This window comes from Netta rufina (genome assembly GCF_964035555.1).
Source record: "Netta rufina genome assembly, chromosome: 29".
Lineage (NCBI taxonomy): Eukaryota > Metazoa > Chordata > Aves > Anseriformes > Anatidae > Netta > Netta rufina.
In genome coordinates, this window is record NC_140153.1 from 3,558,273 (window position 1) to 3,583,256 (window position 24,984).

The 24,984-nt window shown below is 65.3% G+C and overlaps 2 protein-coding genes across 6 annotated transcripts; both read right to left on the bottom strand.

Moving 5' to 3' along the window:
• Nucleotides 1–55: 55 nt before the first annotated feature.
• On the bottom strand, nucleotides 56–19,136 carry ZNF687 (zinc finger protein 687). 3 transcript variants are annotated; one of them, XM_084303252.1, is made up of 10 exons: nucleotides 19,063–19,136; nucleotides 10,359–10,698; nucleotides 8,432–10,271; nucleotides 6,254–6,432; nucleotides 5,570–5,746; nucleotides 5,168–5,330; nucleotides 4,411–4,707; nucleotides 3,958–4,070; nucleotides 3,434–3,575; nucleotides 56–2,906 (listed from the first exon to the last, which is right to left on the bottom strand). In XM_084303252.1, the coding sequence occupies exons 2-10, from the start codon at nucleotides 10,676–10,678 to the stop codon at nucleotides 2,433–2,435; spliced, it is 3,705 nt and encodes a 1,234-aa protein (XP_084159378.1). In that variant the 5' UTR covers nucleotides 10,679–10,698; nucleotides 19,063–19,136; the 3' UTR covers nucleotides 56–2,432. The 3 variants fall into 3 exon arrangements, with proteins under 3 accessions (XP_084159378.1, XP_084159376.1, XP_084159377.1); XM_084303250.1 differs by having other exon boundaries at nucleotides 8,432–10,698; XM_084303251.1 differs by lacking the exon at nucleotides 19,063–19,136 and adding an exon at nucleotides 11,571–11,652 and having other exon boundaries at nucleotides 8,432–10,698.
• Nucleotides 19,137–19,800: 664 nt separating this feature from the next.
• PSMD4 (proteasome 26S subunit ubiquitin receptor, non-ATPase 4) lies at nucleotides 19,801–24,511 on the bottom strand. 3 transcript variants are annotated; one of them, XM_084303142.1, is made up of 10 exons: nucleotides 24,405–24,511; nucleotides 23,430–23,570; nucleotides 22,845–22,959; nucleotides 21,978–22,064; nucleotides 21,602–21,670; nucleotides 20,998–21,213; nucleotides 20,785–20,893; nucleotides 20,355–20,486; nucleotides 20,144–20,211; nucleotides 19,801–20,025 (listed from the first exon to the last, which is right to left on the bottom strand). In XM_084303142.1, the coding sequence occupies exons 1-10, from the start codon at nucleotides 24,428–24,430 to the stop codon at nucleotides 19,858–19,860; spliced, it is 1,131 nt and encodes a 376-aa protein (XP_084159268.1). In that variant the 5' UTR covers nucleotides 24,431–24,511; the 3' UTR covers nucleotides 19,801–19,857. The 3 variants fall into 3 exon arrangements, with proteins under 3 accessions (XP_084159268.1, XP_084159269.1, XP_084159270.1); XM_084303143.1 differs by lacking the exon at nucleotides 24,405–24,511 and adding an exon at nucleotides 24,045–24,191; XM_084303144.1 differs by lacking the exon at nucleotides 24,405–24,511 and adding an exon at nucleotides 24,054–24,076.
• Nucleotides 24,512–24,984: the final 473 nt, after the last annotated feature.

Here is a 24,984-nt window from a genome sequence, read left to right on the forward strand (position 1 = left end):
GGGCAGCCACTGGAGCCCTTGTGGGGCCACATAAGTAACACAGGCACAGCAGGGGTTAAACCACTAAAAGTTTAATTGCGTTATTACTACAAGAATAAAGGATACCTGAGAGCCTCTTGCAGTGCCCGTAGTTTTAATGTAGCATAATCAGGTCACAACCCCTAAAAACAAGTGTACAGACGCCCCCCGCCCCCACGCTTTAACAGAAGTTGATCTAAAGGCACTGAAGTGCGTGAAAACCAAGAGATTACAAAGCAATTTGTTTTGTTTCCTTCCTCTAAAACTCGTAGAAACTTTAGGTTCTTCTCTATTATTAAACATCATTTACACGTTCACAGCCCCACGTGCTACAGCTGAGAGGGGTCGGGGAGACGACGATGGAGGAAACGACGACGTGGTCGATGGGGTTGGGGAGGCAAAGAGCCCCCCTGCCAGGAGGGGGGACTGGCCTGGGGGCTGTGGGAACTGCTAATTTATTTTCTCTTTTATTTTTAAAAAGCCCCCCCCCTTCTGTGTGTGCCGTTCAGTTGAATCCACCTGCAGCAAGGGGGAGGATTAACCCCCTCCTTGCACCTGAAACAACAAAACAAAACAACAACAAAAAAAACCACCAGAAACCAACCCCAGCAAACCATCTTTCCCCACCCCAGAACATAAAAAATAAAAACTAAAAAAAAAAAAAAAAGCAACCCAAATCACAACAGTAGTTTTTTGTCACTTTTAGTGTATGATACAACTTTACACAGCGTGTTAGATGTTATTCACAAGGAAATAAGGAGCCCAAAGTTAAGTTACTGAAATAATTACTCACACAAACACCCTACCCCAAGCACAGGCGCTAAACAAACAGAACAAGTAGGAAGTCTCTTTTCTGGCTGTTTTTCTCCTTCCCCGAAGGTCACAGGGCGGGGAGGGGGGGGAGATGCAGCGGCAGCCCCGCACAGGTGAGCCCCCACCACTCCGTTCGGCCGGGCTGCACTGCGGGGCCAGGCTCCCGCACACACTGGACGTGGTTCCCTGCGGCCTCTGGGGAGCTCGGCCACGCCAGGAGCTGCGGGCGTTGTGTGGAAGAGGAGCAGCGAACACGGCTGAGCCCCCGCTGCGGGCCGGGCAGTAGCAAAGCCCTGGGTGCTGGGATGGCAGCACCGGGTGATGGCGTCGCCCCTTGGAAAAGCCAGGCAAAAGCTTTCCCCATCAGCGCGGTGGCAGCAGCTTCCGCTCCTCGGCCCCTTGGCCTGGCAAGCAGCTGCTGCCAGCCCAGATCCAGGATGGGGCCCAGGGAGAGCCCCGAAACCTCCCCAGGCTTCGAGGAACAGACTCGGTGCAGCGCTGCTGGGGTGGCCCACGCCACCAGGGCTTGCTCTGAGCTTGTCGAGAGGCTTCTGTTTGCTTGTTTCCCAGTGCTGACTCCTCCCCGTGAAAGGCCACAGGCTGGGGCCTCGTGCAGCCGTCCCTTGGTGCAAAACCAGCACACTGACGCCAGCGCCGCCTCGAGTTAGTGCAAGCGATGGCAAAGAGCAACCTCGCGGGTGAGCAGCGCCGGGACTGAACCACGGAGGGGCCCGGGCAGCAGCAGCATCTCTGCGGAAATGGAGAGCGGCCACCAGTCTGGAATCGGCCTCTCCCAGCAAGATACAAAATAAGCAACATAGAAAAGGGAAAGGAAAACAAAAAAAAAAGGTGGATCCTGCTGTGATGTCACTGTCAGCACAGACAGCTCTGCCTGGCGGTGGAGACATCTTCCCCTGGTCCCCAGGTCCTGCCCTGCTCCAGCCCTCCCAGAGGAGCAGCAAACCCCAACACAGCCGCTCCCAGCACAGCTGACCGCAGCTGAGGCTGGTTCTTGGGATGTGGGAGAGGTTCCTGGGAAAGAGGCAAAAAGAAGAAAGCCACTGAGCTGCAGCACGAGGTCCAGGCGGTGTGAAAGCCGAGGTCAGAAGAGGCAGCGACACTGGCCCAGGGTGGGGAGATGTCATTCCCTGTCCTCGTCCCTGGGCGAGGGAGGCCACTGTCCCTCCGCACAGATGCGACCAGCTGTGGGGCAGCTGTGGCCCCGTGTGACAACAGAGCAGCAAACAGACCGTTTGGTTTCCCCCGAGGCAGGGTGGCCGGCGTGGGCTCTGCCCCTCATCTGCTGTACAATAAGGCAGCCAAAATTCTGCCTTCGCCCTGCTCTCGCCCACAGAGCAGGGGTGGGCGAACACTCAGCCTCACAGGGCCGTGGCCGAGCAGATTCCGTGTGCAGGGCACACGGAGTCGGGCCAGAGCGCACCAGCCAGCTCACATCTCTTCACAGCTCCTTCACGCGGCCCTGCCTCAAAACGCTGCCCAGGAGGAGGGAGGAAGGTGGCACCCAGGTGGGCTTCCAGCAGCCTCCTCGCAAACTGCTCTGTGCTGATTATATACACGTCTCATACCCCTCCACCGGGGCCCTAGTTTTCAGGGCTTGCGTTCTGCCTCGCACGGATGAAGGCCATGCCGTGGGTGCGGAAGTGCGTCTTGAGGTTCAGCTGGCTGTCAAAGCAGCGGCCGCACACCTTGCAGGACAGCTTGCCGTCGGCCATGTGCTGGGCACCTCCTTCAAGGGGGCTGCGGGGCCCCGGCTCCTCCATCTCGCCCGCTCCCTTCTTCTTCTTGTGGGTGATGAAGCGGTGGCGGTTGAGGGAGACCTGGGAGGTGAAGCAGAGCCCGCACTCCCGGCACTGGTGGGAGCTCTCGTCAGTCCGGTGCTGGGGAATGTGTTCCTGGAAGTCGGCCGAGCTGCTGGCGAGGTAGCCGCACTTGCGGCAGCGGAAGGGAGCCTTGCGGTCGCCCTTGGGGTTTTTGGAGGGAGGCGTGGTGCTGTCAGGCTCCTCACTGCACGAGTCGCCCTCGTCTGAGGACAGCTTCCTCTTCCGGCTGGACACCTGGGACAAAGGTTGGGTTTTGTGGGTGCCTGGCCCGAGCAGCTCCCAGCAGAGCCCCAACCTGCTCAGTAATTCCCCAACGGGCTCCAGGTATCTGCTCAGGTAAAGGCTGAATGGGGGCAGTGACTCCACCGCTCTTGGCTGGCCCCAGGAGCTGCACCCCCGCTGGTAACCCCGGCCAAGGGGATCCCACAAACTGCCTCTGAGTCGCTCTGACCCCCCACGCCAAGTGCCTTCACCCCACGCAGCCTGGGACTGCTCCCAAGCAAGCTCTGAGTTCTCCCAGCACACAGCAAGAGGCTGAGGCAGCCAAGTTCAGTCCCTGCCATGCTGGCAGAGACAGGAGCTAAACAAACCGTGCCACGATGCGGCAGCCACTGGGCCTCACGGCGGGAGGGAGCTGCCAGCCCCAGGCACCGCGGGACGCGTGGAGGCACGAGTGACCAGGATCAGGGCTTGTGGAGCTGCCTTCAGCCCTATCTGAAAACTCTGCAAGGCCCCTGCGAGCACCCCCAGCGACCTCGTACCTGCGTAGTGCCAGTCCCTATCCGGGCGATGACGACCTCCTGGCTCTTTGTCTGGTCGGTCACCTTGATCCCATGTCGCACCTGGATGTGCTTCTCCAGGATGAGCCGGCTACTGAAGGTCCGCTTGCCCTCTGTGCAGTACCTGCGGGGCCAGAGCAGGGCGGCACTGAGGCGATGCTCTGCAGCGAGGAGCCGAGCCCCAGCCCTGCTTCAGCATGACTGCGCACGTGTTGAGCCCTGGCTGCCCTAGGAAAGCTGGATCCAGCATCCTGACCCCCCCAATTTACTGCTCTAACTGAAAATATTCTCACCTGCTTTCCTCTACAGGGTATAAAACTCAGTAAAACTCAATCCCTCCCTCAGTAACTTCTTTCCATCTGACTTCCAAGACCCTTGTTAAACCCCCATCATGCTTCAGCCATCTGCAACTTTATCCTCCCCACAACAACCTGACCCGGAAACCACTCGCCCCTTTGGAACCAGACTCCCCTGTTTCAGCCCAACCCAGAAGGTGCTGTGGGTACCTGCAGGGATAGACGCGCTTGATCCCTTCGTGATTCACGCGCACGTGTCTCCGGAGGCTGGGAGCAGAGCAGAAGGAACGCTCACACAGGTGGCACGGGAACTTCTTCACCGACTGTAAGAAAGAAAGAGGCGGGTGGGTCCCACACCGGGAGCTGAGACCAGAGTCAGGCTCTCCAGCTGTGCAGAGAAGCCAGATGTGGGGCCTCAGCACTGCCTCCGATCTCTCCTTTCCCATCCCACGGCTGCACATTGGGGAACCAAATATCTGCTCTCTGCTGTTCACCGTAACAGGTAACAGCTCCCCGAAGCCTCAGCGAGCAGGCAGGCTCCTGACCAGGTCTGTACGGGAGGAGAAGCACTGCCCACACCGAGGCAGGGAATGCTCCGGGCCCAGCACGGAGCCTGGGTGCCTTGCCCTCTGGCTGAGCTGGAGCCCCTGGCCTCCTCCTCACCTTGCCGTGATCCTTCTTCATGTGGGAGACGTATTCGTCACGCTCTGGGAACCAGGAGTGGCAAACCCCGCACGTCCACCCGCTGCCCTTCGACTTGTTGACTGTCTTGCGCTGGAAGCGGCTCCGCTTTGTCTTGCGCAGCTCTGGTGAGCTGGGAGGCTCATCCTCCTCCGTGGAGGACGATGACTCCTCCGAAATCTTGGACACGGGGGTTTCGACAGGTTCCTGCTTTGGTGTGAGCAGGACAGCCGCCTTCTTTGCCAGGTCGTCCTTGGGTTTTTGGGGCTGATGAGTGTTCTGGAAAGCAAAGACACGAGTGTTGGCAGCTGACCGGGGCCAGGATTTTCCTCCAGCACTGCAGGAAACCCTGCAGTGGCCTCCAGGCCTCCCTCTGCAGATGGACCCTCAGCCTCGGGGCAGGAGGGGAGACACCGGGCCTTGCTGTGATGGGGATGAGCTGACAGCCATAATCCAGCCCCAGGACACCCCTGTAAAAGTATTTACCAAATACCAATATCCTGATCAGGGTGTGGGAACACAGCGCATCGGGGACTTTGTCCCCCTGGGGACACTCAGGCATGGGCACAGCTCCACAGCTCTGAGGGACAGTGAGCACGCAGCCGATGCGGGGCCGTCTCCTCCTTCCACCCCAGTGTGGGGCTGAGGGATTCCCCTCGGGTCTGAAGCATCGCGGTCATGAGGGGTGAAAGAGGGCAGTGGAGAGGCACCAGGAGGCTGAGCCTGGCCACGGCGTTACCTTGAGGTGCTCCAGCATGGTGCGCTTCTGGGCAAAGAGCAGCGGGCAGTCCGGGCACTTGAAGACGCTGACCCGCTGGTTGAGCAAATGCTGGTCGAAGTGGGAGGAGAGCAGGGGCTTGTGGGTGAAGACCGTGTCGCACATCGCACACTTGTAAATCATTCTGCCGGAGGAAAAGGCCACTGTCAGCACAGCCCAGGGTCACGAGAACCGTGGAGGATGCCCCTGGGCAGGAGGGCCGGGAGCAGCCCTGGGAGCAGCCCGGCCCACACCAAGCGATGGGAAGGTAAAATGGGGGGGGTCCCAGCTCTCTGCACTGGTGCTGAGCGCTTCCCCCAGCCGCCCACCCACCGGGAGTGCTCCCGGTTCTCCCAGCCCGGGGGCCGGCTCGAAGGAACTTACTTGGACTGCTGGTTGCTGAAGCCGGGGTGCTGCGTGTAAACGTGCGCGTGGGCGCTGGGGGCTGACTTGAACGCCATGGGACAGATGGGGCACTTGTGGAACACCTCGCAGTGGGAGGTCTGGATGTGGGACTTGATGGAGTTGACCCCGCCGAACACCACAGCGCAGCTGGGACATCTGCAGAGCGGAGGAGAGCGTGAGGCAGGGGACGGGCGGCGCGGGGGATTCAGCCAGCCACCGACACCAGCGCACACCGAGGCACAGACGAGCAGCAAGGAGCCCACGGCTGCTGCAGGGGCAGCTCGCCCCTCCCTGCCTGCAGGCAGCACTTGGCAGGAGCCCCCAAGCCCCAAGAGCCACCAGGACCCCACCAGTTCTAGGCATCCAGCCCTGCCCACTGCTCATCAGGAAGAGCCCCTGGGGGTCCGACGCTGCCAGCTCTGGCTGAGGTCAGAACCGTGGCCAGGAGGAAAATTCCCCTGGGGTTAGAGGGGGGGAGAGCCAAAGAAGGGAGCGAAGCGAGAATTTCATCCTCAGCCCCGCACCCAGCACCAGGGGAAGGGGGGTGGTGGGTTCCTGCCCCACCTGCTGCCCAGAAACCCGCCCGAGAAGGGCCCCCGCCCGCCCTGGGACCCCCCGGTCCCCTCGGCCCCAGCAGAAGCCTGGCAGGAGGCAGAGCCCTACCTGTAGCCCACCCTCCGGGAGAAGTGCAGGCAGGCCTCCTTCAGGTGGGTCTCGAAGTTGGCGAGGAGGAAATTCCCCCCGCACTCGGGGCAGACGTGGGGGGGGCGGTTTTTGTGCATCCTCTGGTGGGCGTTGAAGCTGCAGCGGTTGGACATGATCATGGGGCACGTCGTGCAGACCTGCGGGACAAGGGCACAGAGCTGCAGCCCGGCGCGCGCCACGCGGGCAGGGACTTTTCAGCCCTTTCTTTGTGCTGCTGGGGGAAAGAAAGCGTGGGGAGCAGGCAGCTCGTGCGCAGGGCTCTTTTAGGAGACGATCTGCTTGTGCCAGCTCGCTGGGTGACTGCTGAGCGTGTTCCCCGCGCTCAGATGCCTTTTCCAGGCTTCTCATCGCAGATGGATCCCAGCTGCACCGTGCTGAGGGTAGCCTGGCACCAGCCACTTTGCCAGGAGGGAGCGGGGGCTCATTCAAACCAGCTTCCAAACCCATTTCACAGCCACCTCCACCTCCACACCAGGGCACAGCCACGAGGACGTTGAGGGGAGGCTGGCAAGGGCTCAGGGAAACAGGACGGAGCCTTCAGTGGAAGGAGCTGCCCTGAAAGACGCGATAACCAGAGCAAAGGTGGGGGGAGGAAGGAGAGGAGCAGGTCCATAACCACGGCAGGGTTTTTATAGCCAAGGACAAAGGCTGAGCCAGCAGGAGCAGCCAGCCCTGCCCACACAAGTGCCGCGCCTGGAGGGAGGGAGATGGGAAAGGCTGGGCCCCAGTCCTGCGGCCGCCCTCGGGTCTGAGCAGGGTCTGCATCGAGGGGCAAGGACGGCGCAGGAACCACTGAGGAGGCTGCTGGAAGGGAGAAGCCGCCTGCAAGGAGCCCAAGCATCCACCCCACCGCTCCCTGAGAGCTGCCCCATGCTTGGAACGTGCCCAGAACCCAGAACAGGGACGGCACAAGTGCGGGCTGAGCTGGCTGCTGCAGGCAAACACCACCCAGGGCCAGCCCCTGCTGCCTCTCCTGCCTCGGGCTGGGATAAAGGAGAAGGAGAAGGTCCCTGCCCCCAGCAGGGATCTCTGTGCCCTCTCACTGCTTCTGCCACAGCCCCGGAGATCCAGAGCACGTCCTGGCATCGCTGCATCCCACACAGCTCAACCCCTCTGCCGACAGCAGGGTTAGGAGAGGGGACGGGAATAGGAAATCCTCCCTGTTGAGAGGATGCTTCCTGTGCCCCAGAAATGCTTTACGGCCCCCCAGCTGCCTGCAGACGGGACGTGAGGCTCTAGCAGCAAAACAGGCACACGGGCACGTGAGCCTTGGTGACCTTCATGCAGAAAGCAGAGCTCCAGATCAGCAGGGCCGCGGCCAAACAGCGCCTCGGCTGCAGCAGCAGCGCTTCAAAGCAATCAGAGGCACCAGGAAACAACAAATTCCTCCCGTGCAGAGGAAGCTGGCGGACAGAAGGGAAGGTGAGGAGGAGCAGGGTGCTGTCCTGCCTGGGTGGGACTGCATTTGCTCCTCTGGGGGCCTGTGCGCTCTGCCTGCCTTTCAGAGGTCACCTCTCAGTCCTGCATTTGCCGGGTGCTGCCTGCCCAACAAACCAGGATGTCTTGGCAACAACAGGAAGCGCGCACAGCTCAAGGTTAGCTCTCGAAGCCGGATTAAAAACAGACTCCCTGCTTTCCCCAGACTCTGTTTGTGCTTCAGGCCAGCAGAAAGAGGAAGCAGCGGGGCCACGGCTGCAACGTGGCTGCGCAGGGGCTGCCTGGCAGGCCGGGCACTGCTCTGCCCCCCACACCTCCTGCCAAAACCCCCCCCGATTCCGGGCAGGGACTAGATCCTGGCTCTCACCTTTTCCTTCCTGCGTGGTTCTCACAGCGGGCACGCAGGGAGAGAGCTGCTCAGATGGCATCTGGAGAGCCCTGCCCTGCTGCCCTCCCACAGAGCGCCTCTCCGGCCAGCACGGGGGCTGCCGCTCACCCGCCTCCTCCTGCAGCTCGCTGCCAGCTCTGCCCAGCAGGCATCCGCAAGGCAGGCCGGCGAACGCGGGCACAAGAAACGCGTTTGCCCCAAGAGCTGCCCCACGGAGCCCCCCAGCGACCTGGCGGCTTCTCCAGCTGCTGCTCCCCTCACGCGAGCCACCCCCGCGCCACGTGCCAGGAGGGCCCCTCACAGCCACGTACCGTGCTGCTGGTCGTCCCCGTGGTCACCGTCTGCTGGAAATGTGCAGCCAGCCCGGCCTTGTCTTTGCACTGCTCTTTGCACTCCAGGCACCTGAAGCAGCTGTAGTTGGTCTGCTCCAAGCCGCTGCTCAGAGGCAGGATGGGGAGCTCCGGAGCCCCGTTGGCCGCGGCCAAGGCGTCCTGAGCCACGCCGGCCACTTTGCCGGCAGGGAAGGAGGCGACCGAGACCAGGGGGGTGATGTCCGGCTGCCCGATCATCTGATCCAAAGCGATGGGCCTCATCACCAGGTGGGAGCACTGCATCACCAGCCCTTTGTCCTTGTGCTCCCGGGCGTGCAGGAGCAGACTGCACTTGTTGAAGAAGACGAGGCGCTTGGTGCAGTGGTTGCAGGTCACCTCGATGCGCATGCTTCGCCGGTCGTAGTGGCGAGCCAGGCTCTTCTCCAGGGCGAAGGAGTCCCCGCACTCCAGGCAGCGGTAACCGAACGGAGGCAGCGAGAGGCTCGCATCGGCTGGGGGGTTCAGGTTGGGCTTGTAGGTTGGCAAGAGGTTTTTGCTGTTGAGAATCTTGTTGAAGGCTTCCACGAGGCTGGACTGGCTCCTGGAGATGACCGTGCCCGCGATGGTGGGGGAAGGTTTCTGCGGCTGCACCATCACCACCGTGGTGCCGTTGACCTTCTGGTTGGCCGTGGTGGTGATGGTGGTGGTCTGCGTCACGGTGCTGACGTTGGTCCGCGTGTCGGCTTTGGGCAGGGTCTGCGGCACCAGGTTGATGATGTTCTTGGCCACGGCTTTGCCCGTCTTGGACGGCAGCACCACGGATTTCTGCTGGGCGACGCTGGCAGCGATCAGCATGGCGCTGCTGGCGTTCTGGATGGTGGAGACCGGCAGGACGGTGCCTTTGATCTTGGTGCCGTTGCCAAGCTGGACGCTGACAATTTTTGGCCCCTCGATGGTTTTCAAGGGGCTGGAGAGATCCATCTTCTCCTTGGGCACCTCCAGCACGATCCCGTCCTCTTTCTCTGCCGAACCCGAAAAGCTGAGACCCTCAAGAGAGGGCTCCTGAGAGCTCTGCTCGGCCGCCCCCTTGGTGGAGCCTGGCTCTGAGTCCGATGAGACCCTGGTCACCGTCCTGGTGATGCTGCCACACGACGTTTTGATGGTTTTAATCCGCACTTTCAGGGGCCGCGAGGAATTGGAAGAAGGGGAATCGTTGTTGTTGTCGTCTTCTTCCTCCTCTTCCTCAGCACTAGACATACTCTGTGGGCTTCCCATCGACTTCTCCAGAGCCTCCTGCTCTTCCTTAAGGGCGATGTCATCCAGCTGCTTCGGAGAAGGGGGCAGTCTGGGGCTCTGCACCACGGGGGACGAAGGCTTGAAGAACGGCTCCCGGGGGCTGGTGGGCGAGCGCTTCACTTCGGGGAGGTTGCTGGTGCTGCTGTCCAGGTTTGGGTCGGAACCGGGCCACGAAGCGATGGGAGAATCACCTGTGGAGTAGCGAACAGTGACCGACTTCAAGTGCTCCAAGGGACTGTCACCCAGGGCTGCGGCCAAACCCTTTGGGCTGGCTTCGCGGCCCACCTCCTCTGAGTCAGACTCCTCTTTTTTGATGCAGGGAACGGTAGGAGGGGACCCGTTTGCTCCCCCTGCCTGGCTGGTTTCAAAGGGCTGCGGGAAAGCCGGGGGCAGGTTCTCCGCGCTCTCTCCCATGGGCTCCTTGCAGTCCAGCGATGGGGTGGGCGACGGGGAGAGGGAGGGCACGGCCAGGGACTTCTCCTTGGGCTTGCACTCTCGAGGTCTGTCGATCAGGTTGGCAGCGTTGTCTTCGTTGGGATCGGGACTGAAATGGGAGAAGATATCCAGCGGTTTGGGACCTTTCTCTTTCACCCAGCACTCCCCATTGGAGGATGCCACAGCTTCCACGGACCTGGAGCTGGGGGACCTGGGCATCTCGGTGGCCCCGAAGCCGTTCTGCAGCAAGCGGGGCCCGATGACGTGCCCGTCTTTACTGCGCCCATCCAGGGCATCGAGCTGCTCGGGGCACACGGTGTTCTTCACGATCACGCTGACCGCGGTGATGTCCGTGTGGGGCAGGACGTGGTCGGGGGGCCCCGGCTCCCCAGGGACCTGCTTGATGTGAGCGTCGGCCTCCTCATGGCCGGAGTGAATGGCCTCGTTCGTGTCGATGTCAGGAATGTCAAAAGCTGCCAGAAGGTCGTCAAAATCTGGAGTTTTCATGTCACCCATGGTGGGGACTACGGCAGAGTCTGGAAGAGAGGGAGGAGAGGAGCATTAGCACCACGACCCCAGCACGCAGACGAAGCCAGCAGCGCGCCCGCGTGCCGTGACCCCACTCGTGCGGGGCTCTCCCGAGCACCACGAGCTCACCAGGCGGCAGCGAGCCCCTGCTCTGCGCCAACCCCCTGCCAAACAAGGCTGGGAACCTGCTCCTTCCCAGCTTACCCCGCACCAGCCACAAAATCCCCGTGCCTCCTTCCCTTTGAACCCCAGCCCTGAAGCCCAGGGGCAAATCACGGCACTTCTCTGCCTTTCCTGCTTTGTCTGCTTGGCATCTTTTGATCCCCAGCCCGGAGGACAGAGTTCAAAGGATCCCAGCGTCCTGGGAGAGGCTGAGCACCAGGGAGGCCGACTGGCTGAGGCAGCGCTGCCCCGGGGCCAGAGCCGTCCATCCGGGCTCGCGGTGAATCAGCGCACGGGGCTGGCACCGGGCTGGTCCTCTCCCACGGCAGCGAGGCCTCCCCAGGGCTGCGAGGCTGGGCAGGAGGAGGGCAGGAGGAGGGCAGGAGGCCTCCAACACCGGCGGCCGGGGAGCCGAGGACGAAGAGGAGGAGGTTGAGAGGAGCCGTGGAGACAGGATTCCAAACATGGCTGCAGCAGAGACAAAGGGAATAATGTTCCTCCTGCCCCCGGGGGGCCGGGTAAGAAATCCCAGGATTAAACTGCAGGCAAGGGATGTGGCTTAGCCAGGAAGGGCTCTGACTGACAGGGATAACCCTGCTGCTGACTGGGATGGGGCTGAGGATGCTCCTGGGGATGGCACCGCCCCCAGGGGCAGCCGGTTACCCCCAACCATCAGTCAGCAGAGCAAAAAAAAAAACAAACAAAAACAAAAACAAACCCTTCAGCTCAAAGGCTGGAGGAGGTACGAGCAAACACGGCCACCACAGCCAACTCCTGCCAGCCCGCGGGGTCCCGCCGCGATCGTCTCAGCAGAGCGGCCACGGCACCCTCCCGGCGGCTGGCACCAGAGGCGCCTTCAGCTGCCGGATCTTCGGATCGTGGCACCCATCGCCTCGTCCCACGGGCTGCTGCGGAGCCGAGCAGCTCCGAGGCCCCAGGCGTGGACGGCCCCTCAGCACCTCGGCCCCGCAGCAGCGCTAACGAAGCCGCTTTCCTGACACTCCCTCGTATCGGACCAGGGATAAGCACGAGCTGCAGCTTCCCAGAGCGCCTCCTCTCAGACACGCTCCTGCCCGAGCCTCCTGCCCTGGAGACCACAGCGCCTCGCCCCCAGTGCTTCCCTTCGCCTCGCCGGGGCCGTGACGCGGAGCAGAAGGCGAGGGAGGCTCCAGCTGCCCGCAGGGAGGCTCCTGCTGAGGGCTGCAGCCTGGCAGCGCCGCGTCCCTGGGTGCGAGCGCGGTGCCACCGGCCAGGAGAGCGCCTGCGCTGCTGGGGGAAGGAGCGGGCTCGCGTCCTCGCAGGAGCAACTCGGCTTCCATGGCGACCTCCTCCCCAGAGACCCTGCGACATCCGCGAGGACCAAACGCCCCCACTGCAGCCCCCTCCATCCTGCAGCGATTTTCCTCCCCCAGGCCACAGGAGCCCCCACAAGCGTTGTCCTTCAAAACCCCAAGGCCAAGATCCCCCGCTCAGCCCCCTCCCGGCTCTCCTAGCAAAAAGGAGGCAGCAGAGGTGGGCAGGGCCCGGCTCCGTCCCCACCCCTGCCCTGCTGACACGGGGAGTTATTTTGGTAGCTCCAAACACCACTGTTTTCTTAGGCACAAGAACTGTTTTTCAAAGGCAGTGCTGGAAGGGAGGGGTATTTTTAACCGTCCCGCCTGGCCAGAGGCACCTGCCCCCCAGGGAGCGGTGATCGGGGCCGCGCAGGGCCCCGAAACCGAGAAACCAAGGCACGAGAGAGAGGAAGGGGCAAAGATCCAAAGCGGTGCTGGGAAAAGACCCAGAAATCCTCTCCGACCTCAAGAGCTGAGCCCCAGGCTGCACAGCCCGGCTGCCAGCCGCACAGCCCAGCCCTGCTCTGAAAGGAGAGCATCCGAAAAGCACAGAAATCTGAAAGTCGCTGCTCACTGCCCCGACTGCCACCAGAAACACATCACAGCGCGCGGGGCACAGGCTCCTTGGGGACACCCGATCCTGTCCCCCCATGAAAACCCCTTCCTGGGGATGCCCTGGGGCAAGCACCTCGCCGAGCCACGCCACCAGCCTCCCCAGCGCTCAGCGGGGCGCTGCGCCGAGCCCCCAGTGCTGTGCCAAAAGCAGCCCCGCTCCCGGGGGGCACGAGAGGCCCCGACACAGGGCAGCCCCCACCCAGCGCTGCCCCACGTCCCGGCGCTGCCCTGGGGCTTTCGCTTTCGGGCAGGTTTCTGCTCAGCCCGCTCAGCAAAGCAGCCCGGTGCTGGCAGCGGGGCCACGCTACCGGGGGCAGCCCCATGTGGGACAGGAGCCGGGGCCCGGCCGGCCCCTCGCTTACCGGGGGCAGCAGGGGCGGGGAGCGGCTCCGGTGGGGCCGCGTCTCGGCCGCTGTCTGGCAGGAAGAGGAAGCCAAGTGGCGAGGCCGTGCCGCGCAGCGCAGCTCCCGGAGAGGCCCCGCGGGCCTGCGGGCGCAGCTTTGGTCCTGGGCAGGGCTCTGCGGCCCGGCCCCGCAGCACCTGGGGCCTCGTGGGGCCCAAAACTCCCCCAGAGGGGTCTGCAAACGCCTCCCCTAACGGGGGGAGGTCAGGAACGCAGGGCCCGGGCTGAGCTGCAGGGAGCAGATCCTCGCTGCACCGCCCGGCTGCCAGCAGCCTCGCGGCCGCTCGGAGCTCAGAGGTGGCAGCCACGGACGGGCACTGCCCACCCTGGGGTCGGCCCCGCCAGAGGAAGGCCCAGGCAGGGCCCGAAGGAGCTGCTGCCCACCGGCCCGGCCCCATCCCGCCTGCGACGCGGGCCCTGCGCCAGCCGGGAGCTGCAGGGGCTGGCAGCTGGAATAACAGCACTGGGAGCCACTCGCGCAGCTCCAGGGCTCTTTGCTCATCCCGCCCACCGCTGCAAGAGAAAACCTGAAGATCACAAACCAGAGCTGTCCCCAGCAACCGCGGCTCCTCCAGAAGCAGGGCTCCCTCCTGCCCGGCCAACACCAGGCACGGCTCGCGGGGAGGCGACGCTCGCTGCTCCCCCCTGCCCCAGCCCCTTCTGCCCTCGCCCGCAGCACTGGGGGGGGGTCCGAGACCTGCCTTGGGCCCCGAGCCTCATCCGCAGCCCCGCAGCCTCGCCAAGAGGCGGCTCGGCAAGGCAGGAGCACCGGGGGCTTCGCGCTCGTCCCCGCCGCGGGGCTGCCACAAGCTCGCTGCCCCCGAGCCCCCGGGAGCAGCCCCGAGGGGCCCAGACAAAAGCCCAGGGGCCAGGCCCGTGCCAAGGCTCGCTATTTTTACGCTCTTTTTACGGGCTGTTTTTCCTGTTTCCCTCCCTGGCCCTGCCAGGGCTTCCCTTCCCGTCGGCCGGTTGTCGCCGAGCCCAAAGGAGGGACCGAAAGCCCTCCGGCAGCCGGCGGCCGAGCGGAGCCCCCCCCGCCGCCCCCATCCCCGCGCGGGGCCGCGGCCCTGCCTGCGTCCGAGGCCAGCGGGAGCGCGGAGCCGCGGCACCACGTGACGGCAGGATTAGCTTCCGAGGCACGGAGGAAACCTTTGACAAAGCCTGTCCCCGTGCCACCGCTCCCCAGGCTTCGACTGCTGGCCTCCCGCGGGCCGCCGGCACGGGCACAGCCCCGCAGAAAGCGCGTGGCCGCCGGGCTGGCTGCGAGAGAAACGGGAGCGGGCTCACCTGGAGGGCTGCAGCCACGCACGGCCCGGCCCCCGGGGCCCTCCCGGGGCCGTTTGGGAGCCGCTCCCCCGTTGGGAGGCCAGCCCTTTGTGCCGAGCCCACGCCGGGGCCAGCGGCTGCTCCCCGAGAGCCAAACGAGCGCCGGCATCACGGGGCCAATCCCGAGAGCAGCAACTGGCGGCACCCGAGGTGGCTTCTCCCCGCTCCTGTGCCTCCATCCACGGCCCCGACCTGGCGGGGAGGGGGCGGCAGAGCCCCCAGCAGCCCCGCCTGGGGTTATTCCAGCAGCAGGCAGCACCCCCCTCTACTCCTTGCCCTTCCCCTTGCCCCCCAGCACCAGCCCCGTGTCCCCCCCCAGCCATCGAAGCCGCTGCCCAGATGCCATGGGTGAGAGGCGGCGCGGGTAAAAGGAAGGCGCGCTGTGTTTGGGGCTGGAAGGGCAGTTTTGATGAGTTTTGCCTGAGCTGGTGCGAGCAGCGGGGGCTGTGGGCAGGAGCGGCTCCGTGTCCATGCTGGGGGCTCCTGCCCACAGCACCCACAGTGGCGCCCCAAAACCAAACCCTGCTGGGAGCGGCCGCACAGCGAGCTGGCCCCGGCGTGAAGCTGGTGCACAAATGAGGTGAAACCGAGCTGATCCTTTCCAAGCGACACGGATCCGTGTAATTTTACTGCCCAAGCCGAGCTAAGGCCAGAGAGCAAACAAGATCTCCGAGATGAGAGATTCGGCCCCAGAGGGGACTCAGCCAGGCCTGGGAGGAGGCCACAGATGAGGAAAGAAACGGAGGTTAGCGCCGAGAAGGGCTCCTGCCCACCAGCAGCCTTTACCTTGGGGATCCGGGGACACGGGGTCCCATCTCCCACGGCCCCTTTCCCCCTCCCCCGGGGCACAGGAGGTGCACAAGCAGGCAGAGGAAAGCACCGAGGGCAGCGAAGCGGCTGGGGGGCAGAGCAGACGCCGCGACCCAAGGCCGATGGGATTTCCAGATGGGATTTCTCCGTGCCCACCCCGTTCCCTCTCCTTGGCAGGCCCAGGGGCTCTCCTCGCCTCCCGACACCGGGGATTTCTCCCTCGGCCTCCCCATCTCCGGGGAATTCGCCCACCCGGCCCTCCACAGCCAGCCCCGGCTGCGCTCCCGGGGAGGTGCCACGGCCACTGCGGGGGGACTGAGCTTCGGGAGGGCTCCCTGTGGGGGAGAGAAGGGGGAGGGCCGGGGGGGGCTCGCATTTCCCAGGGAGTGGGTGCTCTGCCCAGCTCTGCGGGCAGGGCCCCCCCGCTGCCAGCCCCACAGGACCAAAAAGGAGCCAGCTCCTCGATGCCAGGGGCAGCCCCCGCCCGGCCTCGCAGACAACGGTCTCTTTAAGGCTCTCCAAGGGTTTAATGATTAATTTACCCCCGAGAGGCCACGGAGGGGCTCGCTGTGCCCAGGCAGCCCCCGCTCCCCCTCCTCACCCCTCCCGGATCGCCCCGCAGGGCAGCGCCGTGCCCACAGCCCTCGGCGTGGCTCAGCCCTGGCACGCGGCCGGGGTCAGAAGCAGGGGTCTGGGGAGCAAAGAGCCGGGCAGCCCCACCGCAGCCCCACCGCAGCCCCACCACAGCCCTGCAGCTGCAAAAAACGTGTGGGTTTTGCACCAGACTCGCTCTGGCCCGGCACCGGCCGTGTTTATGGGATCGCCACGAGCTGGATCCGGGCTGAAGGGCCCGGAGCACTGCACGAACGGCACCAGCACCCCTGGGAGCTGCGGGGAGCCGCGGGTGCTGCTCTCCTTTTTTTTCCACCCTGCCTGCTGCCTCACGTGCCCCGATCGTCCCTGCTCTGAGCGCTGCAGAATTTCGGGAGGAAGCAAATCCATTTTCTGCCGCCGAGCCATCGGCCATTTCGGGCTCCCCGCGGGGAAGAGCGGCTGCGAGGCACCAGGGGACGCAGCAGGGAGGGCGGCGGCAGCGCCGGCCCAAAGCCTCTTAGCCAGGCCAACTCCCACTCGCCGCGAGCAGGAGGATTTCCAGCGCTGCAGCATCCTCAGCTGCCGGCCTGCCCGCTGCCTCGGGTTTCAGGGAGGCTTTGAGCGAGGAGGCCGAGCTGCTTGGTGGAGGATGGGCTCGAGCAGCTCGTATTTTTAGCCCTGCAGAGGCAGGGCACTCCGTTCCTTCCCAGCGGCGCAGCAGACGAGGGAGGGGCGGCCCCCAGCCGCATGGAAGTGCCATGAGCTGGGTCCGCAGGCAGGGAAGGGGGAAATCCGAGGGGCAATCCGAGGGGGAAATCACGAGGGGCAAACCCAAAATGAGCTGCGAAGGGGTGGGGGGGAGGAGGGCAGCACCCGCGCTGATCCCGCTGCCCAGCCCGCTCCCACCCCCCCGTTCGGGCAGCAGAGGGGCTGCATCGGAGCTGAGCACGGCCCTGGGCTCTGTGCTGCCCCCGCAGCCCGGGGCAGATCCACCCGAGCAGCCGCGCGCCTGTCCCGCAGAGCAGAGCTGCCACACGGCCCGGCAGAGGCTGGGGGGGATTAAGCTCCCACACGTTTAACAGAATTAAGGCTCCACCATCTGCTAACTTCGGGAAAGAGCAAAACAAACAAGCAGTGGACGAGATCCAGAAACACTGACAATTTGGCCGGCCTGAGAAATGAAGATTTTAAGCACGGGCAGGCGCAGCACCACGAGCCTCTCCCCACGGCCTGCAGGGTGCGAGGGGCGGTCGGCTCGGGGCACAACCACCCCGTGCAGCTCCCGGCATCGCCTCCACCCTCCGCAGGCCACGCTCCCTCTGACGGCGCGATGGGCTCCCAGCACAGCCCTCCACGAGCCAGATTTTGTCAGATCTTCAGAGAACAGACCCGCTTCTCTCCATCCTCGCGCATTTCGTGCCGCTTCATCCCACCAACTTTTACAACACGAAGTTTCCAACCCCGGCCGGGACACCCCATTTATTCTAGCGGCATAAATAAAAGCGCCCGGTCGGATGCCAGAAGAAAGGAACACGAAGCCCCCTCATTGCTGTCACACACCACAGAGCCCCACACGTTTGCTCGCGTACATTTGCATTTTCTAGTACCCAGCTGCGTGCTCAGGTGCTTTACGGACAGATAACTTCAAGCCCTACGGAACATGTTGCAGGAGGCAATCCCACGTCAGCGGAAGCCGGGATCGCACGACCCAGGAGAACCCACTGAGAGCAGAACCAGCCCAGCACACGAGGCTCAGAGCAGCTCCCCACGGGCCGGCGAGCCCCGGGCAGCACCGGGAGGGTTTGTTGGCCCCTCGCTGGAGCTCCCCACCCGCCCCCAAGAGCGGCTCAGCCCCGGCGCTTCTGCGAGGCCCTGCAGGCTTCCAGCACTGCCTGCGGGCAGCTGGGTCCCCCCAGCACGAGCCCCGGGAGAGCTCTCTGGGCCTGCTGCTGCTCCTCACAGCCCAGGGAAGCTCCCGGTGGGACACCCGGTGCTGCAGCAGTGCCCGGCCTCCCCTCCCACCCCCACCAGTGCAGCCACATGTGGGGCGCAGCGCGAGCTCGGGTGCTTTTTTCCCTCCTCAGCTGTGCTAAAAATACGCGCTGGAGGCAGCTGCTCCCACTAACAAGCCGCCCTGCCTAACGCGCTGCTAACACCTGAGCACCCACGCTACCGGGCTTCCTCCGCTCACCCTTCGGGGAAGTCTCCGGGAATTCAATCCGTGACGGGACGATCACCGCGGCCCCCCCAGGCTGCCCGGGGAAATCGGGGACTTTTCAGGGGCAGACGCCGTGAAAACAGCGGGGAAGATGAAGCGAGGGGGTTGGCGACCCCACGAGGCGCTCCCGCTACCGAACCGCTGCCCCCTCGCGCACGGGACCCAGGAGGCCCCTCGGGAAGCGGCCGGGAGCCAGCAGCCGCCCCCCAAGGCGCCGACACCCCCACAGCGACGCCCCCCGCCCACCCCAGGCCCCCCGCACCCCCCGGGCCGCCCCCAGCTCCTGTCCGAGCCTCCCGCTGCCACCCCCCCCCTTCCGCAGCCGCTGCCCCCAGAGCCCCCCGGCAGCTCCCCGCTGCTCCCGGGCCGCCGGGGGGCGCTCGGAGCCCCCCGCACCCCCCCCCCCGGCACCACCTCCAGAGGGGAGGCGGGGGGAGCCCGCACAGCCCCCGCCTCACGGGGCCGCCTCGCCCCGGGGAACCGGAGCGAGAAACTCAGCCGGGAGCCGGGCCCAACACAAGGGGCACCGGGGGGGCACCGGGGGGGCACCGGGGGGGCACCCAGGGGCCTCCCCCGGCCCCAGCCCCTTTGTCCCCCCCCCCCCCCCCGCAGCGGCTGGGAGGCCGCAGGTGCTTCCCCCCCCGCACCCCCCCGGGGCCGAGGCGCGGGGAAGGCCCCGGGCGGCCTCACGGGGGGGCCACAGCGGCCCCGAGCCGCCAGCAGCTGAGGGGGGGCCAAGGGGGGGCCGAGGGGAAGCTCCCGGGGAGGGCGGCGACGAGCGGGGCCCGGCCCCGAGCCGCGGCCGGTAACGGCCCGGGGGGGGGGAGGGGGAGCGGCCCCGGGCCCCCCCCCGCCCCCCTTCACCTCCCCCCCTCCCCGCCCGGCCCCGCCCCGCCCCTCCCGGGCCTACCTGCGGCGGGCCCCGGCTCCCGCCCAGCCCCTCGGCGGCGGCCGCTTCTCCTCAGCCACTTCCTGCTTGGCCCGCGCCCCCCGCCCTGCGCCGCCGGCCGCTCGCGCCCGCCCCCCCGGCGCCGCGCGATTGGCCGCGCCTCCCGTCACTCCCCGTCCCGCGCCCTCCCATTGGTCGGCGCCGCCGTCGCTCGCGGGAGATGGCGGCCGCGCGCACTCGCCATTGGCTGAACGCGGGGCGACCCGGGAAAAGGAGGCCGCCCCCCGCGGGCGCGCCGATTGGGAGACGAGGCAGCCATTCAAAGCCCGGTTCCGCCCACGCGGCTCGCCTATTGGCGACCGAGGCCGGCGCGCCTGCGGACAGCTTGGACGCCGATTGGCTGGAGGCCGCGTTCGTCAAGCCAGCCCGCCTTCCCTCTCTCGCTATTGGCTAGAGCGCGCCGCCCTTCCAGCAGGGATCCTCGCAGCCATTGGCCACAGGCGTCATCGCTCAGGGCGCCGCCCGCTCGCTGCGTCCCTACTGAACCAGCGGCCTGCCCGTCACAGCCGAGGCCCGCCCCCCGCGACACCCCATTGGCTGCCCGCCCCGCCCTTCCACTTGCCGTTGCACGCTGGCCCCACCCCATCCTCCAGGCACCGCCCCGCCCACCCCTCCCCAGAGCCCGCCCCGCGCCCGCCCATTGGCTGCCCCCGCTGCCCGTCCGCCGAGCCCCGCCCCCCTCAAGCACTGCCAGGCGGCTGCGATCGGCCCTTTATTGGCTCGCGGGGCGCGGGGCAGGGGGCGGGGCTCATCCCGTCACTTCCGGTCCTCCTCCTTCTTCTCCTTGCCGTCCTTGGCGGCCTGCGAGGCCAGCGAGCCCATGGCGTTGCGGATCGCCTCGTTGTTGGGGTCCACGCCCGGCAGGTTCTCCAGGACGCTCTGCAGGAACTCGGGGTCCTGCATCACGTCGTAGTCGTCCTCCTCCTGCGGGGCGGCGGCGGGCGGGCAGCGCTGAGGGGGGGCGGCACCGGGCGGCCGGGCCCGGCCCCCCCCCGGTGTGACCCCGTCCCCCACAACCCCCCCAGCCCCCGCCCGGCCTCACCTTGGGCGGCTCCGAGGTGTCCATGGCCGCGCCGCCGTCCGCCTCCACCGCCTCGGCCTGCGCGAACTCTGCGGGACGAGGGGGCAGCAGGGTGGGACCCACCCGGGGGGGACCCGGTCACAGCCCCCAGGGCGCGGGGACGGCCCCGGTTGGGGCACGGAGGGGTCAGGGTCCGGGAGCTGCCCCCCCCCCAACCCCCAAGGGGCCTGACCTGCCCCCTGCAGCGACATCTGCATGGCGTAGGCGATCTGCTCCTCCTCCGTCATGCTGCTCAGGTCGGGCAGCCCGGCGCGGCCAAACTCCTGCTGGGTTATGGTCATCTTCAGCAGGGCATCGTCCGAATCTGCGCACACAAAGCCCAAACTCACAACCCAGCACCAAACCCCCCCGGTGCCGTGCCAAACCCTTCCCGTCTCCCCTGCGACCCCCGGGGAGTTGTGGCAGCAGCCGACAAGGCCCCGGCCTGGACCTGCTCAGGGCTGAGCCCTGCCCAGTATTCAGGGCAGCAGCTGCCGAGCTGTGCAGGGCTGTGCCATGACCAGCGCCTGCTTCCCACAGCACTGGGGCAGCCCCACAGCCCTCACACGTCCCGTACCCCCCAGCCTGCCAACAGCAGCTTCGCCCCCAGCCCCGCCGCTCACCATCCCCGCCGGTGGCTGCAATCCCAGCTTCAGCTGCAGAAGCGGCTGCAGCCCTCCTGGCCTCCTCCTCTTGCCGCTGCCTCTGCTCCTCCATGGAGACGCGCAGCGCCTGCGGACACGGGGCCGGGCCCGGTGTTGAGCGGGGAGCCCACGGGGACCCCTAGTCGTCCCCTGCCCGGCGCAGCGCGTGCAGCCGCCGCAGCCCCATCTCACCAGAGCCAGCTCCGGGTCGGCGCTCGGGTCCACGCCAAACTCGAAGTCGCTGGCGCCGAGGCCCAGCATGGCGCCTCCCTCTCCGGCCAGGATCGGGGAGCTGATGAGGGCGTCGGCCAGGCTGGGCCCCGGCGGCACCGTCACCAGGTGGGATCCGGTGCCGTCCTTGCCGTTCAAGGTGTTGATGAAGGCCGTCAGCTTGTCTGTGTTGGCTTCCTAGGGCAGGGAGAGGGGCTGGGAGCCTGGCGCCCCCCGGCTCTGCCGGAGCACTGACAGGCTGCCCCCCCAGCGCCTCCCCTCTCCACCCCGCCCCAGGCGATGCCGCGCTCGCCCCCAAGGCCACCGCACTCCCAGCAGCCCGCAGAGAGCCACAGGCGATGCTGATCCCAGGACAAGGAGCCAGAAACGCTTCCTGGGAGCATGCAGCGAGGTTCTGCTCCTTCCCTTGGGAAGGAAAGTGTCTACCGAGGCTCACAGCAGAATGGGAGCGGGGCACGGAACCGTTTGTGCTCTTCCCTCGTGTGCCCAGGTAGGAGCCAAGGGCCGGGGGGAATGCAAAACCTTGGCCTGGATCTTAATCACACGGGCGCAGCACACATCTCACCTCTTCTCCAAAATTGATGATGTCCACATTGACTTTCTCTTTCTTAAGACGCTTCGCCAGCTTCACCAGCTGCAAGGAGACACGGCGGCATCAGCTGCTGACTGCCCACAGTTCTCTTACAGACACCTCAGCTCATCAGGAGCCAGGCAACAGCTCCCGGGATGTGCTCCCCGAGACACAAAGCCCAGGATCAGCCTCAAGCCCTCCCAGCCGAGAGCCACTCTGCCAGCAAGGGGCTCTGTCACGCACCCTCCGTGCGGGGGCACAGAGCCTTGCTCTCAGCACAGGGCAGGGAACAAAAGGGAAATCTGATTTAAGGGTCAGCGCAGAGCAGGGCCAAAGACTTTTTTTTTTTTTTTTGACTGGCATTACTCACGTCTTTCTCGTTATCTTCTACAGGGCTCCCTACAAAGGCAATGATCCGCATCTTGTGATTCTTGCCTTGACGATGCTTCAGAGCCAGCTACAAAACAAAAGTCACATCGCACTGAACGAGCAACTCTCGGGAAAGGAGGACAGCTGGGAAGCACCCCTGTTACTTCCAGGTGGGTGCCCTGCAGGAAAATTGGGACCAAACGCCAGGAGGCTTCTCAGCAGCAAGTGGCCCCCAGCCTGAAGCAGCTGAGGGGCAGGCGCCCTGCAGGAAGCTAAACCCACAGCGACAAAAAACAAAGCGGCAGAGATCACTGGGCTGCGGGCAACACGCAGCTCCTCCTCCCCCCAAAGCCACAGCCAGGCGGGCCCTGCTAACACCTCGGTCACAGCGCTGCGCCGCTCAGCCTGCGGTGACGCTGCTGGGAGGGACCTTTCTCCCAGCCAGAGTTCTAACAGTTCTTTCTCAGTAGCTGGTGACAAACCGAGCGGGATTACACCACTCGTGGCCAAATTCCAACAGGGGCAGTTTTGAGCCACCTGCCTAAATTCAGTTTTCACTTCCAGATGCCATTTTGACAGCTTCAGCTGCTGCGCAGCGTGGCCAGAGCCCTGTGAAGCAGCTGCCAGGTCCCTCTGAAGCCAACCCCCAGACCTAAACTTTGGGCTTTCCTGTTGGATCTTACACAGGAAGTTTCATCCACACTTTGCAGACAGGGAAACAGCGGCAAAACCAAACAACTTGCTCCTTACTCAGCTGTAGAGGCAGGAACAGAACAACTTCCCCAGATATCAGCAGGACACACCAAGGCCGCAGGAGTTACAGAGCACAGTGCAGACACAGTTCTAAGTGACCAAGACGACCGCTTACGTGAGCAACTCTGATCCCTGTGCAAAAGGTAATTTTCCCTTTGGGCTGCACCGTGTGGAGTTTCGAAAGGATCCGTCCTGTGTCTGGAGTGAGCGTGGTCAACACTTCACAGTTACTGCAACACAAACACAGGCAGGTTGGTGATCTCATACTTGAAAACTCCCCGTGACCCCCCCCCCAGGGAGCAGGAAACCCTCCCTCCCCGCAGCTGGTGCCTGCTCCACGTCTGCCAGCTCTTGGCTTTGCCCGGTCAGCGAGTTCTGGGGCCAGACTCGCAGCCTGGTTTCCTACACAAACGAGGCACGTAACGGGTCTCTGCAAAGGCTGCTTCCCCAGCCCACTGGCCAGCCTGAATCAACTCTGGCCAAGAGGGAGTTCAAAAAGGCACCAAAGTCCTACAGGCCTTAGAAGAGCCGAGGAACAAACAACCCCCTCAGGGCTGCCGTTAGTTGCAGCGACCACTCTACCTGTATTTGCCACCCTCTGGGACCCAAGGCCACAAAAGGATGGGTCTGGAGGAGAGCTCCCAAGAGCCACCCAAACACTTCAGCATGGTGATGCAGAAGCGAGCCTGACCCCACGTACTTGGCTAAGGTGATGAGCCCCACATTGTTCTCGGGGTTGCTGCGGGTTTTCGAGTGGCACACGATGTTGACAGCATCTTGCTGGGCTTGCAGGCGAGTGGGTAAGAAGTCCCCATTCCTCATGTACTCGCTGTTGTCCACACTGAAACACAGAGCGCAGGGGAAGCGAGAGGCCTGAGGCCCATCCCTGAGGTGCTCTCCAGGACAGCGTGCCCAGGGTCACGCAGCCCTTCGGCCCTGGGAGCTGAGCTGGGGCTGCCCAGAGCCTCGCCCCTGCGACCCAGGTTTTCAGCTCAGAGCCAGCCCTGGGCTCGCAGCAGCACGAGGACCCTGAGCGGAGCCCCAGGAGCCTGCACTTTGCCAGCAGCGCCACGAGCCCCGCAGCCCAGCGGGACCCCAGCCACAGGAGAGGTGCAGGCACACAAACCCCACGGCTCCATCCCGCGCGCAGGCAGCCGAGCCCCACAGCGTCTGGCTGAGGGCTGCTGCCACAGCACAGCGCCCCTGGAACCGGGCCCCCCCCAACCCCCGCTCCAGTGGCAGGGACGGCGCAGGGCAGGCAGAAAAAGCCCTTCTTTCTGCCAGCCCTCGGGAAAACGGAGCCCGCGGATCTCACCCTCCCCACCCCATCGAGGCCTTTGTCGGTACTAAAACCGCAGCGGGCCGGGCCCGAGGCGCTGCTGCGATGACAAACCGAACCGCGGGGTCTGCGCCGCAGCTGCGGGCAGCGCTGCCCCCCCGGCCCCCGAGCCCCCCCGGGCACCCCCAGGCCTCCCCTCAGCCCCCCTCAGCCCGGGCCCTGCCCCCCCTCAGCCCCCGCCCCGCTCCCCCGGGGATGACTCAGGGAAACCCGCGGCGGCCCCGGCCGCCCCCAGGGGCACGGAGCGGGCTGCGCCGCGGGGCGGGGGCTGGAGGGGGGGGCCGGAAGGCGCCCCCGGTGCCCCCCGGTGGCCGGCGGTGTCCGCGGCCCGCTCACCACACCATGGTGCTCTCCAGAACCATCTTGCCTCCCTTCCCTCACGGAGGCCCGAGCCGGCTCAGCAGGGAGCCCGCCGATTGGCTCCGCGGCGCCGCCCAATCCCCACCGCCCGTCTTGGAAGGGGCGGGGCGGGGCGGCCCCCCTCCTGAGGCACGCCGGGAGTTGTAGTCGCGGAGGGGTCTCGCCTCCTCCGGAAGCTGGGCCCCGCCCGGCCCCTCAGGCAGAGCCCCCCAGGTCCCCCCCTGAGGCAGGAGCCTGGCCCCGGCCCCGTCGCTCCCCTTTGTTTGTTTGTTTGCTTAAATAAATGAATAAATAAATCTTTGTTTGTTTGTTTGCTTGTTTGCACCCCCAGCGGGTCACATCCCAGTTGTTCCAGCCCCTACCAGGGATGGAGCCGAGGCTGCCCAGGTCTCTTCTTGCCCTTTTTGGCCGGAGGGACGTTTGTTTGCTTCCCTCCAGCCCTCTGCCATTTCCCCTTCCCCACGGCTCACCCAAGACACCGGATTGTGGCCCAGCACCGACTTCCCCCCAGCTCCCTCAGATCCCACCAGGACCCATGGATTCACGGCTGCCCAGC